Source organism: Bos grunniens, chromosome 3 (genome assembly GCF_055505025.1).
Source record: "Bos grunniens cultivar Pamir isolate PY7600 chromosome 3, Bosgru_T2T1.0, whole genome shotgun sequence".
Lineage (NCBI taxonomy): Eukaryota > Metazoa > Chordata > Mammalia > Artiodactyla > Bovidae > Bos > Bos grunniens.
Genome location: NC_141167.1, coordinates 79,062,433 through 79,084,101, shown reverse-complemented (window position 1 = coordinate 79,084,101; position 21,669 = coordinate 79,062,433). Strand labels below are relative to the sequence as shown.

At 37.9% G+C, this 21,669-nt stretch overlaps 1 protein-coding gene across 8 annotated transcripts in view; it reads left to right on the top strand.

The window, feature by feature from the left end:
* DPH5 (diphthamide biosynthesis 5) overlaps nucleotides 1–18,470 on the top strand; it is a 39,660-nt gene extending 21,190 nt beyond the window's left edge. For 4 of the 8 annotated variants that reach the window (XM_086391490.1, XM_086391487.1, XM_086391491.1 and 1 more), the window contains 3 exons: nucleotides 13,865–13,904; nucleotides 15,822–15,925; nucleotides 17,559–18,470. In XM_086391490.1, the coding sequence (XP_086247616.1) occupies nucleotides 13,865–13,904; nucleotides 15,822–15,925; nucleotides 17,559–17,782 (368 nt within the window). In that variant the 3' untranslated portion in view covers nucleotides 17,783–18,470. Of the gene's footprint in view, nucleotides 1–116; nucleotides 839–13,138; nucleotides 13,373–13,864; nucleotides 13,905–15,821; nucleotides 15,926–17,558 lie in introns of those variants that run through there. The other 4 variants (XR_015160581.1, XM_086391489.1, XM_086391488.1 and 1 more) reach the window with 2 other exon arrangements.
* The last annotated feature ends 3,199 nt before the right edge of the window (nucleotides 18,471–21,669 follow it).

Here is a 21,669-nt window from a genome sequence, read left to right as displayed (position 1 = left end):
TCTGTGTGATGTGGTCTAGCTACTCTGTGCATGGTGTGCCCCCCGCCGATATTCTTGTGGAGAAGTGAATTTTCATTCCAAATAAGAATTAAGAGCCTGTCCTTATCAATTTACAGCAACTCAGAAGACTTATACTGAACATTTACTCTTACCAAGTTCCATCCTATCTTTCTTGAGGTGTCCTTTGAATACTGCAGTCGTGATGCTATCAGAATCACAGAATTGTAGATCTGAGAGAGACTCTGGAGATCATCTTCAGTGAAATTGAGGCCCAGAGACATTGGATCATTTTCCCACTTATTGGTTGCAGAATTGGTAGAATCTACAGAGCTTGTAATTCACAGCTCTTTTCACAGTATTATGCTGCCAAATTGTATTTCCTACCTAGTGTGGAAAGAGTTGGGGTGGCTGTCTTTGTGTACAAAGATGATGGCACTGATAGAGCTTCAGGAGTTTCAGCTACTGCATTTGCCAGCAGAGGTACTGGAATTATAATGATTCACATTCATTTTCAGTTCCTTTTCTACAGTATGTGTTGTAAAAATACTGTAATCAGAGCTTTAATCTGTGGCTGGTCAACAGAAGAGAAATAACTGTCGTCTTTGATAACTTGGAAGTGACACTTGTACTTGACATCAGAAGACAAAATCTGAGTGCTACTCTGTACTAGCTAGAGAGTATTTTGAACAGTCCATACCTTTGCCTTCTTTTTTATCAAATAGTAATAACCTTTTTCTTGTCTTTTGGAAGTGTTTAGATCAGTATATATGTGTGTGTGTGTATGCACATACACATATATAAAATAAATACATAAAAATAAATGCATTTTATTTATTTACTTTAAAGTTTCTAGTCTTTTGTGTTGAAGTCAGATTACTATAACACTGTAATACTGTAAACACTGATTCACACTCTTGTAGTTTTTTTTTTTTTTTTTTTTTATCATTTGTTGGGAACAAAATGCTCACATATTGGCATCAGTCCCTGGATCATACACTGAATTGCACTGTTTTGATTCTACTGTGTGTGAAGTTATCCAGTAGAAGGATGTCTGCCATGGAGCACAGAATCAGGGCAAAGAAAGAACCCATAATTTTGACCTCTGTAGTAAGTATAGATATTCAGAACATTAGAAGAGATTCCTATTTGCCAAAGACATTTAGGTTGTCTTGAGGGGCGGTCCTAGGATGGCAGAAGAATAGGATGGGGAGACCACTTTCTCCCCCACAAATCATCAAAAGAACATTTAAATGCTGAGTAAATTCCACAAAACAACTTCTGAATGCTGGCAGAGGACATCAAGCACCCAGAAAAGCAGCCCATTGTCTTTGGAGATAGGAAAAAATATAAAAGGTAAAAAGAGAGACAAAAGAGGTAGGGTTGGAGATCCGTCTCGGGAAGGGAGTCTTTAAAAAGAGAGAAGTTTCCAAACACCAGGAAACACTCTCACTGGCAAGTCTGTGGCGAGCCTTGGAACCTCAGAGGGCAACATAACCAGGAGAAAAAATAAATAAATAATTAAACCCCACAGATTACATGCCCAATGGTAGCTGTCAGTGGAGGAGCAGCGTAGATGCTCGCATCCACTACTAGCAAGTGAGGGATGGGCAGGGAGGTGCGGGCTGCATTGCTTAGGGTAAGGACCAGGCCTGAATGCCCTGAGGGCAATCTGAGGGAACTAACTTGAGATAGCAAACCAGACTGTGGGATAGCTATCCCACCAAAAGCCCTAACCTAAGACACCACCAGGCCCACTCACAGAACAAAGGACTGAGCAGAGCTAGCCAGCTGTGGATCAGCCCATCCCCTGCTGGAGACAGGCAGGCGAAGGCAGCCAGAGACGGAAGGGCACAATCACGGCCCCAAAGAGGCACCATCTACCAAACTGCGAGCAGGCTTCATTGCTAACCAAGACTTCTTGGGATTCTGGACAATCAACGTCCGCCAGGAGGGTCGCAGCCAGAGATCAGCTCCGCAGAAGAGACACATGGCACACCTGAGAAGATGTGCTGGTTGTACACCCAGAAAACTGAGTGGCAGGGATGGGGGAGGTGATAAGTTGCAGCCTTCAACTGGGGGCAACCGCGCTCACCAAGCACCTGGTCACCTGAGCTGCTAGGACCTCGGAAGGGCACAAAACACAGGCCCAACTGAGTCTGCGCCTTTGTGGAGTACTCGAGTACCTGAACCTGTGTGGCTTAGACCTGGAAAGTGCATACAACCCAGGGCTGGCCTCAGACAGTTCCCGGCAGAGGAACCCAGAGCCTAAGCAGTGTAGACTGGGAAAGCACACACACTGTGAGTGGGGGCAAACCCAGTGTGGCTGAGACACTGCAAGCACACACCAGTGTTATTTGTTTGCAGTGTTCCTCCCTCCCCACAGCATGACTGAACAAGTGAGGCCTAAAAAAGTGACTACCGCCCCCTGGCATCAGGGCGGAAATTAGACACTGAAGAGACCAGCAAACAGAAGAAGCTAAAACAGAGGGAACCACCTTGGAAGTGACAGGTGCAATAGATTAAAACCCTGTAGTTAGCACCAGGAGAAGGCAATGGCAACCCACTCCAGTACTCTTGCCTGGAAAATCCCATAGATGGAGGAGCCTGGTGGGCTGCAGTCCATGGGGTCGCTAAGAGTCGGGCATGACTGAGTGACTTTACTTTCACTTTTCACTTTCATGCATTGGAGAAGGAAATGGCAACCTACTCCAGTATTCTTGCCTGGAGAATCCCAGGGACAGAGGAGCCTAGTGGGCTGCCATCTATGGGGTCGCACAGAGTCGGACACGACTGAAGTGACTTAGCAGCAGCAGTTAGCACCAACTACATAGGAAGGGGCCTACAGATCTTGAGAAGTGTAAGCCAGATCAAGGAACTATCTGAAAATGAACTGACCCCACACTGTTCACAACAACATCAGAGAAAGTCCTAGATATATTTTTACTATTATCATTTTTTAAATTAAAAAAAAAAATTTAAGTCCTCTATTACTCCTTTAATTTTCATTTTTATAACCTACTATTACTTTGCAAAAAAGAGACCCTATTTTTTAAAGCAAACTTCATATATTTATATTTAATAATTTTTGTGACTTTGTTTTTTTCTTTAATATTGTATTTTTGAGAATCCAACCTCTACTCTAGATTTTTAATCTTTGCTTTTTGGTATTTGTTATTAATTTTGTACCTTTAAGAACCCAATCTTCAGTACCTATTTTTACTTGGGAACGAGATTACTGGCTTGACTGCTCTCTCCCCCTTTGGACTCTCCTTTCTCTCCACTAGGTCACCTCTATCTCCTTCCTCCCTCTTCTCTTCTCTACCCAACACTGTGAATCTCTTTGTGTGTTCCGGACTGTGGAGAACACTTAAGGAACTGATTACTGGCTGGATCTGTCTTGCTCTTTTTGATTCCCCCTCTTTTCCTCCTGGTCACCTCTGTCTCCTTCCTCCCTCTTCTCTTCTCTGTATAACTCCGTGAATATCTGTGAGCAGTCCAGACTGTGGAGAGCACATAAGGAAGTGATTACTGGCTAGCTTGCTCTCTCCCCTTTTGATTCCCCATCTTATCCTCCTGGTCACCTCTATCTCCCTCTTCCCCCTTCTCTTCTCCCTGTAACTCTGTGAACTTCTCTGGGTGTCCCTCACTGTGGAGAAATTTTTCATCTTTAACCTAGATGTTTTATCATCAGTGCTGTATAGATGGGGAAGTCTTGAGGCTACTGTAAGAATAAGATTGAAAACCAGAGGCAGGAGGCTTAAGTCCAAATCCTGAGGACACCAGAGAACTCCTTACTCCAGGGAGCATTAATCAATAGGAGCTCATCAAAGCCTCCATACCTACACTGAAACCAAGCACCACCCAAGGGCCAAAAAGTTCCGGAGCAAGACATACCATGCAAATTCTCCAGCAACACAGTAACATAGCCCTGAGCTTCAATATACAGGTTGCCCAAAGTCACACCAAACCCATTGACATCTCAAAACTCATTACTGGACACTTCATTGCACTCCAGAGAGAAGAAATCCAGCTCCACCCACCAGAATATGGACACAAGCTTCCCTAACCAGGAAACCTTGACAAGCCACCCATCCAACCCCACCCACAGTGAGCAAACTCCACAATGAAGAGAACTCCACAAACGACCAGAATACGGAAAGGCCACCCCAAACACAGCAATATAAACAAGATGAAAAGGCAGAGAAATACCCAGTAGGTAAAGGAACAGGATAAATGCCCACCAAACCAAACCAAAGAGGAAGAGATAGGGAATCTACCTGATAAAGAATTCTGAATAATGATAGTAAAAATGATCCAAAATCTTGAAAACAAAATGGAGTTACAGATAAATAGCTGGGAGACAAGGATTGAGAAGATGCAAGAAAGGTTTAACAAGGACCTAGAAGAAATAAAAAAGAGTCAATATATAATGAATAATGCAATAAATGAGATCAAAAACACTCTGGAGGGAACCAACAGTAGAATAACAGAGGCAGAAGATAGGATAAGTGAGGTAGAAGATAGAATGGTAGAAATAAATGAAACAGAGAGGAAAAAAGAAAAATGAATTAAAGAAATGAGGACCTCAGAGATCTCTGGGACAATATTAAACGCCCAACATGCGAATCATAGGCGTCCCAGAAGAAGACAAAAAGAAAGACCATGAGAAAATACTTGAGGAGATAATAGTTGAAAACTTCCCTAAAATGGGGAAGGAAGTAAGCACCCAAGTCCAAGAAACCCAGAAAGTCCCTAACAGGATAAACCCAAGGTGAAACACCCCAGGACACATATTAATCAAATTAGCAAAGATCAAAAACACAAAGAACAAAGATTAAAAGCAGCAAGGGAAAAACAACAAATAACACACAAGGGGATTCCTATAAGGATAACAGCTGATCTTTCAATAGGAACTCTTCAGGCCAGGAGGGAATGACAGGACATACTTAAAGTGATGAAAGAAAATAACCTGCAGCCCAGATTACTATACCCAGCAAGGATCTCATTCAAATATGAAGGAGAAATCAAAAGCTTTACAGACAAGCAAAAGCTGAGAGAATTCAGCACCACCAAACCAGCTCTCCAACAGATGCTAAAGGATCTTCTCTAGACAGGAAACACAGAAAGGATGTATAAACTCAAACCCAAAACAATAAAGTAAATGGCAATGGGATCATCCTTATCAATAATTACCTTAAATGTAAATGGTTGAATGCCCCAACCAAAAGACAAAGACTGGCTGAATGGATACAAAAACAAGACCCCTATATATGTTCTCTACAGGAGACCCACCTCAAAACAAGGTACACGTACAGACTAAAAGTGAAGGGCTGGAAAAAGATATTCCATGCAAATAGAGACCAAAAGAAAGCAGGAGTAGCAATACTCATATCAGATGACATAGAATTTAAAACAAAGGCTGTGAAAAGAGACAAAAAAGGACACTACATAATGATCAAAGGATCAATCCAAGAAGAAGAGATAACAATTATATATGCACCCAACGTAGGAACACCGCAATATGTAAGAGAAATGCTAACAAGTATGAAGCAACAGTTAGAACTGGACATGGAACAACAGACTGGTTCCAAATAGGAAAAGGGGTACGTCAAGGCTGTATATTGACCCCCTGCTTATTTAACTTATACACAGAGTACATCATGAGAAACGCTGGGCTGGGGAAGCACAAGCTGGAATCAAGATTGCCGCGAGAAATATCAATAACCTCAGATATGCAGATGACACCACCCTTATGGCAGAAAGTGAAGAGGAACTAAAAAGCCTCTTGATTAAAGTGAAACAGGAGAGTGAAAAAGTTGGCTTAAAGCTCAACATTCAGAAAACAAAGATCATGCCATCCGGTCCCATCACTTCATGGGAAATAGATGGGGAAACAGTGGAAACAGTGTCAGACTTTATTTTTTTGGGCTCCAAAATCACTGCAAGATGGTGATTGCAGCCATGAAATTAAAAGACGCTTACTCCTTGGAAGAAAAGTTATGACCAACCTAGATAGCATATTGAAAAGCAGAGACATTACTTTGCCAACAAAGGTCCGTCTAGTCAAGGCTATGGTTTTTCCTGTGGTCATGTTGGACTGTGAAGAAAGCTGAGCACTGAAGAATTGATGCTTTTGAACTGTGGTGTTGGAGAAGACTCTTGAGAGTCCCTTAGACTGCAAGGAGATCCAACCAGTCCATTCTGAAGGAGATCAGCCCTGGGATTTCTTTGGAGGGAATGATGCTAAAGCTGAAACTCCAGTACTTTGGCCACCTCATGCGAAGAGTTGACTTATTGGAAAAGTCTCTGATGCTGGGAGGGATTGGGGGCAGGAGGAGAAGGGGACGACAGAGGATGAGATGGCTGGGTGGCATCACTGACTCGATGGACATGAGTCTGAGTGAACTTCAGGAGTTGGTGACGGACAGGGAGGCCTGGCATGCTGCGATTCATGGGGTCGCAAAGAATTGGACACAACTGAGCGACTGAACTGAACTGAACAAGTATGTAAGGGGAAATTAACAATAACACAATAATAGTGGGAGACTTTAATACCCCACTCACACCTATGGATAGATCAACTAAACAGAAAATTAACAAGGAAACACAAAATTTAAATCATACGATAGACCAGTTAGACCTAATTGATATCTATAGGACATTTCACCCCAAAACAATGAATTTCACCTTTTTCTCAAGCGCACACACAACCTTCTCCAGGATAGATCACATCCTGGGCCATAAATCTAGCCTTGGTAAATTCAAAAAAATTGAAATCATTCCAAGCATCTTTTCTGATCACAATAGAGTATGATTAGATCTCAATTACAGGAGAAAAACTTAAAAATTCCAACATATGGAGGCTGAACAACACGCTGCTGAATAACCAATGAATCACAGAATATATCAAAAAAGGAATCAAAATATGCATAGAAATGAATGAAAATGAAAACACAACAACTCAAAACCTGTGGGACACTGTAAAAGCAGTGCTAAGGGGAAGGTTCATAGCAATACAGGCATACCTCAAGAAACAAGAAAAAAAATCAAATAAATAACCTAACTCTACACCTAAAACAAGTAGAAAAGGAAGAAATGAAGAACACCAGGGTTAGTAGAAGGAAAGAAATCTTAAAAAATTAGGGCAGAAATAAATGCAAAAGAAACAAAAGAGACCATAGCAAAAATCAGCAAAGCCAAAAATTGGTTCTTTGAGAAGATAAATAAAATTGACAAACCATTAGCTAGATTCATCAAGAAACAAAGGGAGGAAAATCAAATCAATAAAATTAGAAAAGAAAACGGAGAGATCACAACAAACAACACAGAGATACAAAGGATCGTAAGAGACTACTGTCAGCAACTATATGCCAATAAACTGAACAACGTGGAAGAAGTGGACGAATTCTTAGAAAAGTACAACTTTCCAAAACTGAACCAGGAAGAAACAGAAAATCTTAATAGACCCATCACAAGCACAGAAATTGAAAGTGTAATCTGAAATCTTCCTGCAAACAAAAGCCCAGGACCAGATGGCTTCACAGCTGAATTCTACCAAAAATTTAGAGAAGAGCTAACACCTATCCTACTCAAACTCTTCCAGAAAATTGCAGAGGAAGGTAAACTTCCAAACTCATTCTATGAGGCCACCATCACCCTAATACCAAAACCTGACAAAGATGCCACAAAAAAAGAAAACTTCAGGCCAGTATCACTGATGAACATAGATGCAAAAATCCTTAACAAAATTCTAGCAAACAGACTCTAACAGCATATTAAAAAGATCATACATCATGACCAAGTGGGCTTTATCCCAGGGATGCAAGGATTCTTCAATATCGGCAAATCAATGTAATACACCACATTAGTAAATTGACAAATAAAAACCATATGATTATCTCAATAGATGCAGAGAAAGCCTTTGACAAAATTCAACATCCATTTATGATAAAAACCCTCCAGAAAGCAGACATAGAAGGAACATACCTCAACATAATAAAAGCTATTTATGACAAACCCTCAGCAAACATTATCCTCAATGGTGAAAAATTGAAAGCATCCCTAAAGTCAGGAACAAAACAAGGGTGCCCCCTCTCACCACTACTGTTCAACATAGTTTTGGAAGTTTTGGCCACAGCAATCAGAGCAGAAAAAGAAATAAAAGGAATCCAGATTGGAAAAGAAGAAGTAAAACTCTCACTGTTTGCAGATGACATGATCCTCTACATAGAAAACCCTAAAGACTCCACCAGAAAATTACTAGAGCTAATCAATGAATATAGTAAAGTTGCAGGATATAAAATCAACACACAGAAATCCCTTGCATTCCTATACACTAATAATGAGAAAATAGAGAAATTAAGGAAACAATTCCATTCACCACTGCAATGAAAAGAATAAAATACTTAGGAATATATCTACCTAAAGAAACTAAAGACCTATGTATAGAAAACTATAAAACACTGGTGAAAGAAATCAAAGAGGACACTAATAGGTGGAGAAATATACCATGTTCATGGATTGGAAGAATCAATATAGTGAAAATGAGTATACTTCCCAAAGCAATCTATAGATTCAGTGCAATCCCTATCAAGCTACCAATGGTATTTTTCACGGAGCTAGAACAAATAATTTCACAATTTGTATAGAAATACAAAAAGCCTCAAATAGCCAAAGCAGTCTTGAGAAAGAAGAATGGAACTGGAGGAATCAACCTGCCTGACTTCAGGCTCTACTGCAAAGCCACAGTCATCAAGACAGTATGGTACTGGCACAAAGACAGAAATATAGATCAATGGAACAAAATAGAAAGCCCAGAGATAAATCCACCCACCCATGGACACCTTATCTTTGACAAAGGAGGCAAGAATATATAATGGAAAAAAGACAATCTCTAACAAGTGGTGCTGGGAAAACTGGTCAACCACTTGTAAAAGAATGAAACTAGAACACTTTCTATCACCATACACAAAAATAAACTCAAAATGGATTAAAGATCTAAACGTAAGACCAGAAACTATAAAACTCCTAGAGGAGAACATAGGCAAAACACTCTCGGACATACATCACAGCAGGATCCTCTATGACCCACCTCCCAGAATATTGGAAATAAAAGCAAAAATAAACAAATAGGACCTAATTAAACTTAAAAGCTTCTGCACAACAAAGGAAACTATAAGCAAGGTGAAAAGACAACCTTCAGAATGGGAGAAAATAATTGCAAATGAAGCAGCTGACAAAGAAGTAATCTCAAAAATATACAAGCAACTCCTGCAGCTCAATTCCAGAAAAATAAATGACCCAATCAAAAGATGGGCCAAAGAACTAAACAGACATTTCCCCAAAGAAGACATACAGATGACACAAACACATGAAAAGGTGCTCAACATCACTCATTATCAGAGAAATGCAAATCAAAACCACAATGAGGTACCATTTCACGCCAGTCAGAATGGCTGCTATCCAAAAGTCTACAAGCAATAAATGCTGGAGAGGGTGTGGAGAAAAGGGAACCAACCCTCTTACACTGTTGGTGGGAATGCAAACTAGTACAGCCACTATCGAGAACAGTGTGGAAAAACTGGAAATAGAACTGCCATATGACCCATCAATCTCACTGCTGGGCATACACACCAAGGAAACCATAATTGAAAGAGACACATGTACCCCAATGTTCATCACAGCACTGTTTATAATAGCCAGGACATGGAAGCAACCTAGATGTCCATCAGCAGACGAATGGATAAGAAAGCTGTGGTACATATACACATTGGAGTATTACTCAGTCATTAAAAAGAATACATTTGAATCAATTCTAATGAGGTGGATGAAACTGGAGCCTATTATACAGAGTGAAGTGATCCAGAAAGAAAAACAGCAATACAGTATAATAACGCATATATATGGAATTTAGAAAGATGGTAATGATAACCCTATATGTGAAACAGCAAAAGAGACACAGATATGTAGAACAGTCTTTTGGACTCTGTGGGAGAGGGCGAGGGTGGGATGATTTGGGAGAATGGCATTGAAACACGTATATTATCATATGTGAAACGAATTGCCAGTCCAGGTTCAATGCATGATACAGGGTGCTCAGGGCTGGTGCACTGGGATGACCCAGAGGGATGGGATGGGGATGGAGGTAGGGAGGGGGGTTCAGGATGGGGAACACATGTACATCTGTGGCAGATTCATGTCAATGTATGGCAAAACCAATACAATATTGTAAAGTAAAAAAAAAAAAAGACATTTAGGTTGTCTCATGTACAAAGTTCTCTATTATTCAATAATATATAAATTTGTACATTATCAGAACCCCAATCAATATGTCTCTTTAAAAGAGAAGACTGTAGAAAAGTTTTACTAATGGTTAGCATTTCTTATAGGGTAGAATTTGGAAATTATGTAGAGCAAAGGTTAGCAAACCACCTCTGCTGGATGAGATATAGGCTACCACCTGTTTCATAAAGTTTAATTGGAACACAGCCGCGCTACTTCATTTATGTATTATCTATGTCTGTTTCATGCTACAATGGCAGCAATAAGTAGTTTTGACAGAGACCTTGTGGCCTTCAGAACCTAAAATATTTACTACCTGGTTCTTTACAGAAACATTTACTGACTCCTGATCTAAAGTAAAATTCTGCCTAATGTAATGTACACCCTGTATTCCCCAGTGATTTTCTTTCCCATTACCTTGTGTAACTTCTTGTATTACCATTCATCTGAATTGTTTTATTAACTCGTTGGTTTTCTTCTTTACTTTGTAAGAGCAGGGACTTTGTTTTACTGATTCCTCTCTTTCTAATGTCTAGAAGTGTAGCACAGTGTAGCTGTCCAACAGATATGTAATAGAAGTTAATTGGTTAACATTTACTTTTAGTTTCAGACTTGATCTTATTACCCATTGTCACAGAAAATCTTTAATTCTTGCTAGTTCATTCAGTTCCAGCTAGATAACATTCCTTTTTTACTCCAGTAAGAGTGACACCTAATTAGTTCTAGATCTAGATCAGGCCATGCATGCTTCTCTGGTATTTTTTTTGGCTTATGCCTGAATCCCACAATTTACTGGTATGATAATGCTTTCTTATTTTAGTTAATTATCAGTGTAATTTAGTAATTCATTATTAGCTAATTAGCTTTATAGTTTTGTGTTTGGATTTTCCATGTGGAAAGATACTAGTCTCCCTCTTTAGTAGTTCTTATTGGCAGAACTTATTTTGTGGTTCTTGTTAATTCATGTGGAATATGCCATTAAAGGTATCCATCATGTTATCTTAAACTTAGAGCCAATTAAGGCCAGCGCTATGTAGAAAGTCAAAGGAGAATGATGCAAGAGGTACAGGCATTTAAAAAAGCTTTTATTAAAGGCAGAGGTAGAAATATATGCAACTGAGGGATGACAAATAGGGATTCATTGGAGCTCAGATATGAAGTGTGTGTGTGTGTGTGTGTGTGTGTGTGTGTGTGTGTTTAAACAACAGAACTGAGTTTTTAAAACAGAATGAGGATAAAAGTAGTCTTAAGAGGCAAGCTACCTGTGATAACATCTTCATGTATCACGAAAAAAAAAATAGAGGAAAGGGGGGAAAATTGGAATTATCTTTTGGAAGCTTTGAAAGGGCAGTTAGAAATTCAGCTCACAGTATTTATTAAGTATTTATGCCCACTGTGGAGTTAGGTTCTTCTGGAATACCAAGGAAGTATTAGACCTGGGTCCTGCTCTCAGGATTTTGAAATCTAGTTGGAACTAATGTGCTGTGTACCTGAAAGTTGAGAGAACAATTAAGTTCTATTGTATCGAGGCAGGAAGGACAAACCAGAACTTTGGCTCCTGAACTTTCTCTAAGAGCTGCTGCCTCTTTTCTTGGCTTTCCTGGGAAAAGACAAACAAGGTTAAACAATATATCTTCCTTGCTCCATTAACAAAAACAGGAACAAGGTGTGAAGTATAAGATATCATGATTCTGACTTCGCAAACCATAGATCTCATCATTTAATCACCTGGAGTTCTCATTATTTTTAATTAGTATGTATTTATTGAATGGCTGCTCTTATGGGCCATACCCTGTAAGGATTAGTGAGAATATGTCATGGTAAGAAACCATAGAGAATTTAAAATTTACTTGGAAAGGCAAGACTAATATATATGATGTAATTGGAGATTAACAAAATATAGCACTAATTGTATGTCTGTCTCAAAGGACAAAGAGCCTTTGGGAGGAAGTCTATAAAGGTTTCTGAAGGAGTTGGGACTTTTACTCTACTTAAGAGGTAGATAGTTTAAATTAGCTGTCATAGTAGAGCCACATGAACAAATTTATTCAGTAGAATTTATGGTGTATCTGCTAGGTACTCTACATTATGCTAGATGCTGGTACTAAAATGAATAAGAGAAGCTTACATTCTAGAAAGTAGAAAGGAATAAATATGGCCTGTGTAAATACAAGGTAAGATGAGTCTGGCTTGAATTTATTTACTAATACACACTTACATTAGTGAAGAAGCATTTGCCCATAAAAATTCTCCCCAGCCCTCTTCATTTTTAAAATAAAATTCTATAGAATGTATCATTTAAAAAGTGAAAAAATGGAAATATTAAAAACTTAACTATCACAAATAACATTTCAGAAGCTCAAGGTGAATGCATTAATAAATGTTTACTTTTTAAAAATGATTACAGCTATTAGGTAGAGGAGATCTAAGTTGATGTTTATATCATTAATTGTATTGCAGGCCATATTTCAATAACAGGTATACATATTTCCTATATGTGCCATACAATGAAAATGCCTAAATAATGAATTTCAAACCTGAAAAATATATTCATTGCTGGTTCTAAGAACATTTAGAATATATGTAAGGGATTATCTCTAGAGCATTTTCCAAGCAAATACTTAGTATTCTTTGTAAGAAAAACTTTTATAATCACTCGAGAAAGTTTATAATCACTTGAGAAAGTTGTCAAAGTCTATCAAAAAGACCACTCGGTTACACTCTATTTATTTTTGCAGTAACAAACTTTGGCCGAACCATTTGTTTTTAGCATGTAGAACAGGAAGCAGCTGTTGCTCTTGCTGTTGTGTACTGAGTTCCTGTGAGGATGTAGAGTGATTCTGCTCTTTTACCTTCTACCAGATTGTTTAGCTGAGCATCAGTGATTACAAAGCATAAAGAACCAAATCTTTGTGATGTTTGCATCATCAAGCTTTATGAGAGCAAGGGCTATATGTGTTTTGGCTGTTGTGGCTACCAGTCCATGCTTGGGAAATCCCCATTAAATTATGAATATTTGGTATTAAAATGTTTCATAAGTTACTGGCATATCTTACCATTCACAGAAAAGCGAAAGTCTCTTCAATACGTGGTAAGAATTTTCTTTTATTTACATTACATGCATTTAAGCTTATATTCTAGTGCCTGAAAAATAGGTAAGAATAGGAACATGTTAACAAGAACTTTCCAGTTGGATCTGTGCAGTTACCAGCTAATAGAAATGAACACAAAGATTTTGATTAGCTGTTAGATAGTGTATATGCCAATATTTGTCTAACTCTTTCCTGTCTTCTTTTCCAAGAGGAAATTCAGTCCATTCAGGATGGTCTCAGGGCCAACCTCATGTTTGTTTTCTAACTAATGATCTTTATACAACCACAAGCTTCCATTCTTCTTTATATTTCCTTAAAAATGTGGCCAGATACAAGTGTGAGGGAAGATTGTCACAGACTCTCAAATTAGCATTTTAGAGACTTGAGAATAATATTTACCAAAAATTTAGGTGTTTCAGCTGAAGTTTACATGTAGGATTTTGGGTAAAGTACTTAATTAAAATAGAACTATCTGTTTTTGCTTCCTACAGACATCAAAGTAAAGGAGCAGTCTTTGGAAAATCTAATCAAGTAAGTTCATATTCTGAGAATGCTTAATTCTATTTTAATTCCATGGACTATAAATTCTACTTAAATGACATAAGTTCTAAAGATTGTTGAAAATCAGTTTTCAGTAACAGTGCAAAATTTAACACTTTCAATCTTATGAAATGTTAAGCAGTATGATAGAATAGAAATAGCAGTAAATTTCATGGGTTCAGTATTGAGAACAGTGGTTGGCACCTAATAGGCACTCAGTAAATATATGTGGAATGAGTTAACTGAGAGTCAGAAAACATGGGTTTGAGTCATGAGTTGGACTCTGGTTATGTGCTCTTGGGAAAGTTACTTGCATTTCTGAGCCGTATTGTCTTCAATTGTATATTGGGGGAAATAACCCCTTTTTACTTATAGATGCAGTAGCTGCTACCCATATATAACTAACGAGAGCTTTAAATACATATGACTAATGTAACTGAGGAATGGAATTTATAATTTAGTTTTAATTAATTTAAAACTAATACTCAACTAAGTAACTAGATAACATTTAAGTATATTTAGAACAATTCAATATGTAAATCTACTTTTACAACCATGAATTTTATGATCTGAATACGGATCAAGTATTTCCAGTGAAAATTTAACATTTGAATTAAGATGTACTAAAATATAGAATACATTCCAGATTTCAAAGACTTAGTACAAAAATGATGTATAATAATTTGTATAGGAATAAATGTTGAAATATAACATTCTGGATATATTGGGCTAAATAAATACATTATTAAAATTAATTTTGTCTCTTTTTTTTACTTTTGTTATTGTAGATACTATTGAAAATTTTAAATTCTATTTGTGGCTTGCATTATATTTCTCTTAGACCTGAGTTACAGAATTGTTTTGAGAGTCAACAAAATAATCTATATGAATTTTTTTGTAAACTGCAAAAGCAATATTTTGACCATTGAGCACATTTGATAGGCTTTTGAGGCATATGGAAGTAAACATATCTTATCCTCCAAGACTTTGAGATATTTATTGCTGTAGTTTACTTTTCTTAGAGGAAGATATGAAAAGAGGAATATGTGGTTTAAACATGGTAATAAAAATGAACCCTATAAAATCTGATTAGAGTATAGAACAAATTTCTACTTATTTTGAATTATTTTTGCCTAAAGAACCACTTTGAATAAGAGTAAGTAGAGACATTACTTTGCCAACAAAGGTCCATCTAGTCAAGGCTATGGTTTTTCCTGTGGTCATGTATGGATGTGAGAGTTGGACTGTGAAGAAGGCTGAGCACTGAAGAATTGATGCTTTTGAACTGTGGTGTTGGAGAAGACTCTTGAGAGTCCCTTGGACTGCAAGGAGATCCAACCAGTCCATTCTGAAGGAGATCAGCCCTGGGATTTCTTTGGAGGGAATGATGCTGAAGCTGAAACTCCAGTACTTTGGCCACCTCATGCGAAGAGTTGACTCATTGGAAAAGACTCTGATGCTGGGAGGGATTTGGGGCAGGAGGAGAAGGGGACGACAGAAGATGGGATGGCTGGATGGCATCACTGACTCGATGGACGAGAGTCTGAGTGAACTCTGGGAGTTGGTGATGGACAGGGAGGCCTGGCGTGCTGCGATTCATGGGGTCGCAAAGAGTCGGACACGACTGAGCGACTGAACTGAACTGAACTTTGATTTAAGCATTTATCTTTAAGTTGTTGCACTTATTTCTGCCAACATTTCAGTGAGATGAGAGAGCATTTGAAATAGGACAATGAAGAAAGCTTAAGAAACTAAAGGTAAATGATTTACTTAAAGTGAGTAACAAGTGGCAGCTTCAAACAGAACATAGAATGTGGTAATTGACTATACCTGGGGGAATAATTACATTAAAAATGTATTATGTAATTTCATGGCTAAGAACAGTGGCATCTACTTTTACACTTACAGGGGAAGAAAGATCTATGAACCTCCTCGGTATATGAGTGTCAACCAAGCAGCCCAGCAACTTCTGGAGATTGTTCAGAATCAGCGAATACGAGGAGAAGAACCAGGTACTCAGGAATCTTAAAAGGGCTCTCATATTCCCCTCATGCTGCATTGAGATGAGTATGTAACATCTGAAACACACACATGCATTACCAACACCACTAAAGTGAGTCAGTGTGTTTGCATTCATTTTTTTCTTATCATTTTTTTCATCTTTCCCTTAAATCTCATAGGCTGAAAGTTCTACTCAAAAGTAATGGATTTCTTTCTAGTAATGGAAATGGATTCTTTCTAGTAATATTAATATCATTCTAGAAAGTAAGGATTTTTTTTTCAAATTAAATATAAATCAGATTTTATGTAAATAGGTTAGTATAAATATTTTGGTGAAATACAGAACCTCCATTTTAGCCCAAGTCTATATTAAGCTCTATCCTGCAAAAGTATACTGAGACCAGGTATAGTTGTTTTTTCAGGATAAAGACCAGAGAATTTACCCTTGCATTCTTAATATCTAGACACAATAGATGTGCTATATAATAAAATGTTCATTGTCAATAGATTTTTATTGAGAGGTTCTTAAATAAATCTGTCATTATATTCTATTACAAGGTGCTGACTGGCGTTGAACACATATTTCCTGATGGGAAAGATACACAAAAAGATTCTTTAATAACCATTGGCCTCAGTAGGCCTTGTTAAAACCATGAAACAAAGAACCTGCAGGGGTGCTGTATGCCCATACCTTTGTACAGAGTTCCTTACATTCCTGCTCGTCCTTGGAGAAGTCATTTGCCCCATTTTGGTCATTTGTCAATCAGGACAGCTTTTCCAACTAAAGAAAATCACAAGAGGGTCTGCTAAAGAGCAGACACACTGGAATGAATAATGAAGTTCACTAATGTATGTTATTTCGAACTTAAAAGCTTAAGTAATGTCATAATGTCTATTATTTCTTCAGGGCTGTGTAGTTTACTAAGTACTTTCATATCTATTATCTTAGTCCTTAAACCACCCTTTATGAAGGATAGTTTTCCCACAAAAAAGAAGAAACTGAAGGTTTGTCATATAGCAGAATGGTCAAGCACAGACTCAAATCTATGTGTTTATCTCATAATCTTCTGCTTTTTCCAGTATATCTTGGTCAATGTGAAAATATCTCAAACATTTTATTTACAATATAATCATGTAATAAACACTGTCCACTCAGAACCTAGTTAAAGACAAATGCTATGTGATAGAGTATGGATACAGGTAATTATTCATCAAGTCCTAAAATTTTAAACTAAAGTAAGTCTTTGGAATTCCGAAATGGTAAAGTTAGGAAGTACTACTTTACTTTAAATGTTAGGTAGTGCAAATGGAAATGGCAACCCACTCCAGTGTTCTTGCCTGGAGAATCCCAGGGACTGGATCCTGGTGGGCTGCCGTCTCTGGGGTTGCACACGACTGGGGTTGCACAGTCGGACACGACTGAAGCGACTTAGCAGCAGCAGCAGCAGTGCAAATAATTTAGAAAAGCCTTAGATAAATCAGCAGATAGTATGTCTATAATGAGTGACTAAAGGAGATTTAATATATTTGCGACTTATTTGGGACTTCTTTAAATGTATTTTTAGTACTAGTGTTAGTTTGAGTGGATTCAGGATAATGCATTTACTGAATTGAATGGTGGCATCTTTGTTTTTCTTTTAATAGCAGTCACCGAGGAGACACTCTGTGTTGGCTTAGCCAGGGTTGGCGCTGAGGACCAGAAAATTGCAGCAGGCACTTTGCAGCAGATGTCTACTGTGGACTTGGGAGGACCATTGCATTCCTTGATTATCACTGGAGGCAGCTTGCATCCACTGGAGATGGAGATGCTAAGTCTGTTTACCATACCAGAAAATAGCTCAGAAGCCCAAAGCATTGGTGGACTCTGAATACAGGCATCTTCTATTGTGAGATGTTAATTTCAGTCATATATACACATACATGTATTTGTGTAACAAATCCAATAGGTCTTTTGGTTTACCTAATAAGTATAAATTGAGTGACCAAGAAGAAAGATACTCCAACAGTGCTTGGTTTCCTGTGTCAATGAGTTTTTACCCTGTGATATCATCAGTTGTTGCTGCTAATTTGGCAGTTTTTCAGGATGAACATAAGTGGAACAGACCAAACTGGAGAACTTACAGCTAGATAGCCATAGACAGAATCATTTAAAGGCAATGTCTGTTTATGAAACCAGTTTATACAAGATAGAACTTTCTTCTCTCTTAAAAAGTCTGATGTCCTGACTGCAAGATACATTGTCCTGACAGCATGTGGTATTAATACATATAAACAGAGATGAGAAGAATATGTTACCAGCCAACAGTCCCACTTACTTAGGGCTCAGCTGAGCACACGCCACAGAATGACATCCTTTTGCATTGCTTTGTGTTGTTTAGCTGACGTCCTAATTATGTGCCTCGTATTCTGCTGTATTTTGGAGGTTATATAATTATTGAATTATAAATGTTCAGGCAGCCATGAACAGTTGCTGTTTGGTTTTAAATAGCATCTTTCACATCCATGCTGAAAAGTGGAAAATTTGCTGACTACAAAATAAAATTTTTAAAAATTTAAGCTTGAAGACAACAATAGATTGGTCAAGATTTGTCATATCACTTAACAGTTAATATGCCTCCCTATGTATGCAAGTAGCCACATTCTTCTTCCTAGTTGTAAATCACACTCCATTTATTATGTTTCATGACTATGAAGTGTTACACTTTTTGTCAGTTCAAAATAGAAATAGCCTTGCTCCATGGCCTTGCTTCAGTTGGTCTAACTCTGATTTCAGTTGACCCTTGAACAACACAGGTTTGAACTGTGTAGGTCCACAAAATACATACTAAGTACTGCACAGTCTGGTCGGTTGAATCTGCAGTTGGTTGAATCCATGGACATGGAACCACAGATGTTTTCAACTGCATGGAAGGGTCAGTTCCCCTAACTTCTATATTGTTCAAGGTCAGTCAACTCTGTTTCCATGGCCTAATCAGTTTATCTGACCTCTTTGCTCAATAGATTCACTAAAGTTCATCAACTACTTCCCTCTTTTCTGGGAGCAACAATTAATAGGAGATTATTTTGAGTTACTTCATTTGAGATAAAAGATATTTTAATATATGTGAACCATTCTATTTTCAATCTGTCAGATGCAAAATAAGAGAGACCCAAGGACATTTAAGTAACAGTTCTGTATTTTTTTTCTAAAGCGTTAAATTAAACAGTGAAGAATTATAAAATGAAGGACTTCTGATTTGGGTAGTGGTGGAATAGGTTGCAATGTACAAACTCTCCCAATGATAAACTCTGGGAAAATATAATAAATAACTGTCTAAAGGCACCAAGGAGTGACCAGAAGTAGTAAGAGAACTATACTTACATGATTTTTCCCTCAGGGAATTTACCAGTCAGTCTGGTGAGTGGGAGGCTAGAATGGAAGAGAAAGTTTAAGTCTTAATGACTTGAGTTGTTGGAATTGGCTGCTGCTGGAGGAGCTGTATACTGAAGGAGAAAATTCTAGAAATGAAGGTGGCACTGAGGGAGGAGACTTCTAATCTGCATGATCTCCTCTTAAATCTTTGGCTAACTCTGGCATTGTGCATGTGCAGGGAAGACTCCAGTGAACCTGATGGAAAGCTGTAGCTGGGAGGCTGAAAAAGCTGAGCAGAGATTGTTGCTCTCTGTTGCAAGAGAACTCAAGAGTTTGAATCCCAACAAGTTAGAAAGCTTGTACCTTAGACTTTGCATCAAATCCCTAGAATGGTTGTTTATTAGCAGTAAAGGCTGTGCCTAGGGCTAAGTATTTGTGCTAAAACTAAAGACAGAATCTTTAACATAATGTGAAATCAAGCCTCCATAAAATCAAAGTGACTAGCCAATAATTACCTGCCTGCTAGAACAAAGCTTATCATTTCCAGAGCATAATAACAAAATGAATCAATCTATCAACAATGCCTCGAATGCTATAAAATATTATGAGGCATGCAGTAAAATAGGAAAATATGACTTAAGGTCAAAAAGAGAAAAACACACAGTAAAAAGAGATCCTACCAACCCAGATATTGGAATTAGCCAACAAGGATTTCAAAGCAGCTCAGAACTGTGTTCAAGTATGAAAAGGAAAAGTGGTTGTAGTGAATTAATGTAACTGAGTACTCTTAGCAGAGTAATGGAAACAAAGAGAAAACCCCAAATGGTTGAAGTTAACAACAGAGTGCAGATGATGAACAGAAATTTTCTGAGGAAAAAAGATTGGAGGGAAGAATAAAAGAGCACAGAACCTCAATGCCATGTGAGGCAGTATCAAGCAATTCAACATATATGTGATTGGGTCCCCAGAAGCAGAACAGAAAACAAATAGGACAGAAAAATACAAATTAAACAATCTTCATGAAAGCAGAATTAGTCACCAGCAGACGCACACTACAAGGAAAGCTGAGGGAAGTGTTTTGGGTTGAAGGTAAATGACATCAGCTGAAAGAAAGGAAATAATAAAATGTAAGTATAAATGACTATCAGATTTTCTTTGCTTTATGTTTTTAAAAGCTATTGGGCTTTCCTGATAGCTCAGTTGATAAAGAATCTGCCTGCAGTGCTGGAGATCCCAGTTCGATTCCTGGCTTGGGAAGAGCTAGTATTCTTGGGCTTCCCTGGTGGCTCAGCTGATAAAGAATCCGCCTGCAATGCGGGAGTCCTGGGTTCAATCCCTGGGTTGGGGAGATCCCCCGGAGAAGGGAATGGCTACCCACTCCAGTATCCTGGCTTGGAGAAGTCCATGGACTGTATAGTCCATGGGGTTGCAAAGAGTAGGACACAACTGAGCGACTTTCCCTTTTAAAAGACAACTGACAATTTAACATAGTATTGTGGCATGTATTTAGCTATAAAATATGTGCAAACAATAACACAAGTTGCAGGGGGAAAGGGAATTATACAGTTTCAGGATTATTACATTTTATTTGAAGTAGTAGAATAATAACTGTAGGTAGACTGTGTTAAGGATATATATTGTAATCCTTTGGCAACTACTACCAAAAACACACACACACACACACACACACACACACACACACACTTGGCAGAAGTTAAAAAAAATGAGAAGAATTAAATACTGAAAGACATATAATTAACCAAAAGAGGACAGGAAAGGAGGAAATAAACATTAAAAAACATAGGACAAAGAACAAGCAAATAGTGGAATGGAAGACTTAAATCCAGCCAAATCAATAATTGCTTATTGGTATCACAGTTGTAAATTAAGTAGTCCAACCAAGAGGAGTAGTTTTTTTTTCAACTATATGTTGTCTACAAGAGTTAAACTATATATATAAAGACTCTGGATGAAAGTAGAAGAATAGGGAAAAAATAAACAATACAAACAGTAAGCATAAGAAAACAAGTGGCTGTATCAGCATAAGACAAAATAGACTTAAAAAGAAGGAGTATACTAGAGATATACTTTTCATAAAGAAAAGGGGCAGTTCATCAAGAAGACAATCCTGCATGTGTATGCATTGAATACCAGCTTGAAAATACATAAGGCAAAAATTGGCAAAATTGAACGAAGATGCAGACAAATCCACAAAGTTGGGGATTTTAACAACCTTCTGTCAGCAACTGATAGAAGTAAACAATATCAGTAAAAGTATTGATTTGAACAAACCAACCATTTAGGTCAAATTGTTAGGTCACTACAGTCAACAGTGGTAGAATAGATATTTTCAAGCACACATGAAACACTTATGAAAGTAGACCGTAAGCTTGGCTATTGACC